Source organism: Carlito syrichta, unplaced genomic scaffold, assembly GCF_000164805.1.
Source record: "Carlito syrichta isolate Samal-C Ts95f unplaced genomic scaffold, Tarsius_syrichta-2.0.1 Scaffold307018, whole genome shotgun sequence".
Classification (NCBI taxonomy): Eukaryota; Metazoa; Chordata; class Mammalia; order Primates; family Tarsiidae; genus Carlito; species Carlito syrichta.
Window position 1 is genome coordinate 23,345 of NW_007251114.1, and position 8,510 is coordinate 31,854.

The 8,510-nt window shown below is 51.8% G+C and overlaps 1 protein-coding gene across 1 annotated transcript in view; it reads right to left on the reverse strand.

Moving 5' to 3' along the window:
* Window positions 1-2,744: 2,744 nt before the first annotated feature.
* The window catches only part of ASF1B (anti-silencing function 1B histone chaperone), an 11,136-nt gene continuing 5,370 nt past the window's right edge, over window positions 2,745-8,510 (reverse strand). The window contains exons 2-4 of the mRNA XM_008063734.2: window positions 5,442-5,557; window positions 3,382-3,558; window positions 2,745-3,020 (exon numbers count right to left, since the gene is read on the reverse strand). Coding sequence (XP_008061925.1) covers window positions 2,814-3,020; window positions 3,382-3,558; window positions 5,442-5,557 — 500 coding nt within the window. The 3' untranslated portion in view covers window positions 2,745-2,813. The remainder of the gene's footprint in view (window positions 3,021-3,381; window positions 3,559-5,441; window positions 5,558-8,510) is intronic.

Consider the following 8,510-nt stretch of genomic DNA (forward strand, 5'->3'; position numbering starts at 1 on the left):
CACCTGCCAGAGGGGGAGGGGCGAGGCCCGCGCCGCGGGTCAGAGGTCGCCAGACCGCCGCCGTCGGCACTCATCGCTGAGCACCGCTGAGCCGCGGTGGCCAGGCCGGCTGGAGCCAGGCTGCGGGTCGGGGGTGCTTGAGGGTGACGCTGGGCCCCGGGAGCAAGGGGTGGCTGTGGGGGGCGCTGGGTGTCCAGCCCCGTGCTGGCCCCGACCCTCAGCTTGTGTCCGTATTGAGTGCTGGCACTCGTTAAACGTTACGTCGCACCGTGCTGCTATCACGTAGGTACCATCGTCATCATTCCCATTTTACGGACGAGGAATCGGGGTACGGCCAGGCTGATTACTCCCAGTCCCCATCTGTATTCCCTGTCTGGGCATGCAGAGGGAACCTGCCCACTGGGAGCAGAGAAGAGGCAAGAGGCCCCTTCTTTCAGGGTGCTCTTTCAGGATACGCAGAGCCCGAAAACAGTCAGGGTTTCCTAACAGCCACGCTACAGTCATTTGGTGCTGGATCATTCTTTGCACTGCTATGGCAGTGCGGGAAGATCACAGGTGTGTTGCACGCTGCAGAGTGTTTATAGCAACCCCAGCCTCTACCCACAAGATGCCAAGTAGCCCCTGTCTTCCTGCTAGCTGTGGCATCCACCATCTCGACATTTCTGAATGTATCCTGGGGGGCAAAATTGCCCCCCCCGCCCCGTTGAGAATCACTGAGGTAGAGGAATGCCCAGACAGGAGGTGTGAGAGGGCCGGGAACCAGTGGAGTCAGCTCTCCCCAGCTCAGAAGAGCTAGGTGGGCACGGAATTGCGAAACAACATGCTGCTCTGCTTAGGCTCACTCCACCTGCACCCCATCCAGCAGCTGTCTGTACCTGTGTTCCCAGACCAACCAGTCCTAGGTAGGATGTTGGGATCCTTGTATGAATTACAGGGAAATGGCTGACCAATCAGGTGTGGTGACTCACACCTATAATCCCAGCACTTTGGGAGGCTGAGGTGAAAGGATTGCCTGAATCCAGGGGTTCAAGACCAGCCCGGGCAACTTGGCGAGACCTTGTTTCTACATGACTCAAAAAATTAGCCAAGTATGGTGGCACATGCCTGTAGATCCAACTACTTAGAAGGCTGAGATGGAAGGATCACCTGAGCCCAGCAGATTGAGGCTGTGGTGGCCGTGAGCATGCCACTGCACTCCAGCCTGGGCGACAGAGTGAGACTCCAACTCAAAAAAAAAAAAACATAAAAAAAAACCCAGGTACAGTGCACACGTCTGTAGTTAAACTACTCAGGATGATGAGGTGCAAGGATCACCTGAGCCCAGGAGGTGGAGGCTGTGGTGAGTGGGATCGTACCACTGCACTCCAGCCTGGGCGAGAGATTCCAACTCAGAAAGAAAAAAAAAAAAAAAAAAAGAAAAGGTTGACCAGTCAAAGCACTTCACTTCTGAGTGGTTACATACTAAGGTTAAGAAAAACTTATTAAAATGTTGTAGTTCCCGCTACTTGGAAGGCTGAGGTGGAAAGATTGCCTGAACTCAGCAAGTCGAGATTGCGGTGGTCGTGAGCATGCCACTGCACTCTGCCTGGGGGACAGTGAGACTTTGACTCAAAAATAAAATAAAATAAAAACAATTGTTGTTAGTGTGTACTTGGATCATGGTGTTAATTTCTTGCTGTAGGTCAAGGTCGAGGTCTGAAAAATCACTGGTCATGATCTATCTACAGAGTAGGTGGTTTCCCTAAGTTTTGACAAAGAAAAGCCCCTCTCCAAACCTCAGTCTGGAATATAATGTACAATCAATTAAGACGAGTAAGAAGCTAACTAGCCCACCAGACAGGGCAAGAGGCCACCCTCATCATGAGGAGAGCTGCACAAAGCTGCCTCAGCCTACCCAAAGACAAAAGCAGAGTCAATCGAGATGAAGTGCTTTTTATTTTTAGACCAACTAAACATTTTTCATATAAAAACCTTCTGATATACAAACTGCAATCACAATAGTATCCATGTAGCAGCTGAGATCTGGGGCAGAGTAGGGGAGCACACTGGGGAAGGTTTTCAGGGTCCCGATCGCTTCCCTTGCCTATCATCACTCTGTGGCCTGGGAGGCACGTGGCCTTAGCAGAGGGGCTCTGACACTATCGCTAAGACAGACTGAGCACAGCAGTCCCTGTGACACATCACCTCCTCACCATGGCAGCCTTTAGGGAAAGCTAGATACAAGAGTTAACAGGAAGGTGGCTAAGGAGAAGCATTTACTGCTCCTCAGCATCCTGCTGATCATACTTTGGGAAGAGTTTTCCAGGGGCTGCTGGAATTAAGACCTGAAAATCCTCCCAGGAGGACAGAAATTGTACCTGAGTCCACCTTCTAGCCAGGATTCCCTGCCTGGGATACCAGAAAGCTGGGACCAGATGTTTGGGAAGAGAAAAGAATGGTAGAATCCCAGCCCAACAGAGCTGGAGCCTTGACAGGCACTGGCAAACCCTCCAGGCAGGCCAGGGAGGTTTGTGGAAGGAGCTTTGGGTCAGTGGTGCTCACAGGAGCACAGTGACACACAGGTGGAACTTACAGCACGTGTGGAAGAGAAAAAGGATGCAAGCCAGACAGATTAAGAACTGAGGTACCTGCTTCTTAGAGGCCTGCAAAGTAGAAGTGAGATGATCCTTCTGGCTCAGGGTGGGGGGAGACCCGAGGCCCAAGCTTTCCTTAAGGTCAAGCTTGATAGGCCTGGATGCAGTTGGTAGACCCTTAAAATTCTCTGGAAGGCCTTGTTTGACCCCCCAGATGGGTGGGGAGGCTCTGTATTCCCATTAGATGCAGTCCATGGAGTTCTCAGGGAGGAGACCAGGGATGTAGCCAGGGAGGCCCAGGCCCTTGATGGGAGTGCAGCTGAGGGAGAGGCTGCAGCCCAGTGCGGGGTCCTGGTTCTCTATGGCCTCCAGACTGTCCGTGTTGTTGTCCCAGTTGATGTGGAAGCGAGTCACCCGGGGGTTTGAGGCCAAGATATTCCGCTGGAGCTGGGGCAGGAAGACGAATGTCACTCGTCAGTGTGCGCTCTCACTGCTCCCAGAGCTAGGATGCCCCAAACTCCAGCCTTGAGCCCAGAAAGGGCAGACCCCACTTATTCCATCCCCACCAACCATGTGTGGAACTCCAGAACATGCCTGTGCACCAGGGCCTATCTAATCTCCACATGCAAAGCATGTCTCTGAGAAACAAAGACCTTTCTCTTGCCGATTCTAGCCCAGCACTGCAAGAACTGAGCACTACTTGGAAACTGCAGGAAGTGACCTTGGCTCCCAATTCTAATGGCTCAACACCCCCCAAGTGCAAAGGAACTGGCCTGTGTGAAGCAGGCAGGGTAGAGGCGGGCCCCACCTGAGAGAAGTCCGGCTTCAGTGGCGGGTTCTCCCGTAGCTCAGGGTTGGGGTACTCGTTGTTGACATAGTAGCCCACGCGGATGAATTCCTGTCCATGGTAGGTGCAGGTGATGAGGACCACAGTCACACCCACAGCATCGGTCTCCGGGATGAGGGACGGGTTGGGGGCGTCAGCCTAGGAGAGATACATCCTGGGCCTTAGGTCCATAGCCATGCCTGGATGTTATTAGTACAAAATTCCCAAGCAACATGTATCTACTGAGCAAAAGCATGCTCTCCGCCCACAGGACTTTTCAACAGAATAGGAAGTTAGAATTCATCCACAAATGACCCCAAATGTTGGATGCAGCGGGGGAGGGGTGTGGTGAGCAAAAGGAAAGTGGCAGGGGGCTGAGCAGGTGGGCAGGCAGGGACCAGGGCAGTAGGACTGGGGAAGGGCAAGTGCCACATCACCCCTGTGGCCTGAAGTCTCTGGTGGCATGTGGAGCTGTGATGTGAGGAGGCTGAAGCAGAAGCAGAAGGCTACAGTAGTCACCCCAGAGAAAGGCAGTGGCCTCATCCTGGCAGCAGAAGTGGATGGATTTGGGGTATGCTCCTCGTGTAAGGCGGGTGACATGACTGGTGCAGAATGAAAACATGGGGCCCCTTGTTCAGAAGCCATTGTGTTCCAGACAGTGGCATGAGAACCTCACACAAGTGTGACCGCAATGCAGCAGCCTAGACAGCAGCCCTGACTGATGAGCAGATGGGGCTTGTCAGTGGAGTTGATGATGGGGGTAAAGGGTTAGGTGGGAGGTGGGAGCTTGTGTTAGGATAGCAGCAGCAGCAGCAGACAAGATGGAGGCTAAGGCAGAGGCTCTTCCAATTTAGTGTGCATGAGAAACACCCAAGAGCTTGGAAGCCGTATCTCTCGCAAGCCAGGCGATGCTGGGTAGAGCCGTTCGGGATGACAGTCCACCCTCAGGATTCACGGATTCTGGAACTGCAAACCCGCCTGTTTGCTAAATTCATCTCTAACTCCAAAACCAATACTCACGGCACTTTTGTGGTCAACTGCAGAAACAACCAAGCAGGGAAAACCTGGAGTCACCTGACACACATGTCCCACCAGAGTCCTGTCTTCTTGCTTCAGCTCTCACTATGAACACGTGCCCTTTTCGCAGTCAACTTATTTCATAACTGAGGACCCGGTCTGATCTTTCTACATGTTTTGTGCTTTTTGTTGGTTAAGCCTGCTGTCTATAACAGCCCCACGAGTGGTGCTGAGGGACTCCCTGGGGTGCAAAAAGGCCTTTCGGGGAAAATGAGTGATGGAGAAGTGTCACTCAGGCCCGAGTTACAGTTCTGCTGGCCATGAGTTCAATGGGAATGAGCACATAGTCAGACTCAGTCAGGTGTCTTTAAACACAAATACACAGAAGACAAGTTTATGTGTTGTTTGGCTGATGAAAACCTGACTGGCAAGAGCCTAGCCCTGTGGTGTGTCCTCTGGAGGGAATGATTCAGTATTCACCAACTCAGTATTCGCAAAACTTTATAGAAACATGGCTTCTGTGAACAGCAACAATGGACTGCAAATCAGTGGCTCACAGAATTCGACAGATGTGTGGGGAGAGGGAGATGTCTGAAGAGGTCAGACAGCTCCTTACAGTGGAGAGAGGGCGTGACCCAGAACTTTTGATTTTTTTTTTTGAGTTGGAGTCTCACTCTGTCGCCCAGACTGGAGTGCAGTAGCCGCTCCCCGCCACCACAGCCTCGACCTGTTGGGTTCCAGCGATCGTTCTGCCTCAGCCTTCCAAGTAGCTGGAACTACAGGCGCGCACTACCACGCCCGGCTAATTTTTTTGATTTATTGTAGAGATGAGGTCTCGCCAAGTTGCCCAGGTGGGTCCTGAACCTGCAGGTTCAGGCAATCCACTCACCTCAGCCTCCCAAAGCGTGGGATTACAGGCTGAGCCACCAAGCCCGGCTGAACTTTTGATTCTTGAGCCACTGTGTGCTTTCAGGTGAAAAGAGGATGTTTCTAGCAGTGAAGGCCTGAGGCCTCAACTTTCTTACCTGAAAGACAAACATGTGTCTCCCTGCGGGGACGGGGCCAACCAGCACCGAGTCTAGGATCTGATCAAACTCCTCACTCTCAGCTGAGCCAACGTAAATGATCTTCCACTCCAGGTCTGCAAGGCATGGGGGGTAGGGTGGGGCCTTAAGGAATTGAAATAGCTCGACAGCAAGAAGGCAGGGAATGAGCTGTGTCAATTTTGGACAGATCCTTAATATACTGAAAGACTCTTCTTATTCTCAAGCACACCTGACCTCCGCCAGGCACTAATTGCTGGACGCTGCAGTCCTGAATTTCAGGGCCGGCATGAAGCTCTACTTCCACTGGAGAAGTTTCTTCTGTGGACCCAGTGATGGCAGGCGACCTTGACTCTGTACCTCTGGGGAAACTTGGCCTCTCAGAGCCTGAGAGTGAACCGTATGGCAGAGGCTGAATTAAGAGCCACGTGACCCAGGCGTGTGGAGGAAGGAATGGCAGGGAGTGGGGCCACTTCGGGGCTCTGCCCACTGGGTGCTGGGATAGGAAGCAGCATCCTCTTTCACACACAGGGACCGGTGCCACTGAACGGAGTAGTTCCCTCGACAACTGGGGCAGGGCAGCAGATTCCAGTCCAGCAGAAGAGCCAGCCGGCAGGAGGGGGAAGGCGAGGTTGCTGGAGGAGTCAGCCACCCTTAGCTGTCTTCCAGATCCGGCACCACCTCAAGCCTACTCATGGACAGTCATACAACAGGGACTCCGTCAACAAATGTGGCATTCACAGGGTGACCCTCTGAAGCCTCTCTGGCATCCCATCTGGTAGGGGGAGCCCCATCCCCTGAGTGTGTTCCAGCAAGATAAAAGGAAAAGTGCTCACGGAGACCCTGCTCATCAATCGCAGGAAACCACTGCCTCTTGCAGGAGAGCCAAGTGTATCAGGGGCAAGGTCATGCTAGTACAGGGAGGCTTGGCAACAGACCTGAAACTTATTTTAGGATCTCTAGAAATTACACAACCCTTCAGCTCCAGCAGCTGGGGGAAGTTTCACAAGCTGTGATTTTCACCGGAAGCAAACTCTCTTGGAAGCTGCCCTGCTCCTTGGTCCAGTGTCCTACCAGAGCATCCAGCTTTGGAAGACACTGACACCGGGTCATGGCTATAGAGCTTTGTCACCTGAGCCCCAAGCCCTTCCTCGACACACCTGCTTCCTGTCCCTTCGCAGTTTCGCCTAGGCCCTTCTACGCAGAAATCCAGATATTGGTGACCATTTGATTAACTGGGGTTCAGTCAAACTCCAGCTTCTTGTTATTTATAGGGAGGAAGTGAAGTTTATTGACTTGTGTTACAAGTAGTAACACAACTAGGATCAATTTTTGGGGGGAGGACAGAAAAGCAAGCCAGCCAACCCTGCTCTCTCCTTCCTAACATGGTTCTATCATCTTGGTAGACTGCCCTCAGGACTCTTCCCTGTAACTAGTGGAGTTGCAGATGGGTGCACTTAGTTATTACGTGCTGGAAACAGATAAAAAGGAGACTGAGACAGAGCAGGCCTCAGCATACCCACAAGCACCTGATGGTGTCCCCAGCTAAGGTCAATACTTGTCGGCAAAACTTAAAAAGTAGGTGGTTCATGGTGTCATCCCATTAACAGAAAGCTGAGGTAGATCACTAGAAGCCAGGAGTTTGAGACCAGCCTGAGTAACATGGCGAGACTCTGTCTCTAAAAAAATGTTTTTAAAATTAAGCTGAGCCGGGCTCGGTGGCTCAGCCTGTAATCCCGTGCCTTTGGGAGGCTGAGGTGAGTGGATTGCCTGAGCCCGCGGGTTCGAGACCTGCCTGGGCAACGTGGCAGCGAGACCTCATCTCTACAATAAATCAAAAAAATCAGCCAGGCTCGGTGGCTCAGCCTGTAATCCCACGCCTTTGGGAGGCTAAGGTGAGTGGACTGCCTGAGCCCGTGGGTTCGAGACCCGCCTGGGCAGCGAGACCACATCTCTACAATAAATCAAAAAATCAGCTGGGCGTGGTAGCGCATGCCTGTAATTCCGGCTACTCGGAAGGCTGAGGCGGAAGGATCGCCAGGGCCCAGCAGGTCAAGGCTGTGGTGGCTGGGACCACTGCACTCCAGTCTGGGCGGCCGAGTGAGACTCTAACTCAAAAAAAAAAAAAAAAATTAAATTAAATTAAATTAAGCTGGGCACTGTGGCTCATGCCTGTAATCCCAGCATCCCAGCACTTTGGGAGGCAGAGGTGAGAGGGTTACTTGAGCTCAGGAGTTTGAGACCAGCCTGAGCAGCATGGCAAGACCTTGTCTCTACAGTAAGTCAAAAGATCAGCTGGGGGTACTGTGGCACATGCCTGTGGTTCCAGCTACTGGGAAGGCTGAGGCAGAAGGATCACCTGAGTCCAGCAGGTCGAGGCTGCAGTGGCCATGACATGCCATTGTACTCCATTCTGGGCAACGGAGTGTGACTCCAACTCAAAAAATAAAATAATAAAATAAAATAAGCAGGGCAAAGTGTGCACTTGTAGTCCCAGTAACGTGGGAGGCTGGGGTGGGAGGATCACTTAAGCCAGGAGTTCAAGGCTGCAGTGAGCTATGATCATGCCACTGCACTCCAGCTTGGACAATATAGCGAGACCCTGTCTCAAAAAAGGAGTGTGTGGGCATCAATGGCCAGAAAAAAACTAGAGAATTAACTAAGGGCCTTGAGGAGGTGATAAAACCATTGATGAAATAAGGACCCACAAATTGGAATCATCTTAAATTTGTGGACATGTTTTAAGCAGAGACATAATTAAATGAGTTCATTTCTGACTATAACCTTTCTTTAGCATTGGATGTGAGACATCAATCACCAGTACAGCACAAACTCATGCCTGCCAAATACACAACACAATTATACACATGTACACATGAAAGTCAACAGAATCACATTTTGTCTTTATGCTCTAACTTCACAAGCTGACTTCTGTACAAGATATCACTATATGAAAACAGAATCAAGTTGGGCACAGTGACTCATGCCTGTAATCCCAGCACTTTGGGAGGCAGAGGCGAGAAGATTGCCTGAGTCCAGGGGTTTGAGACC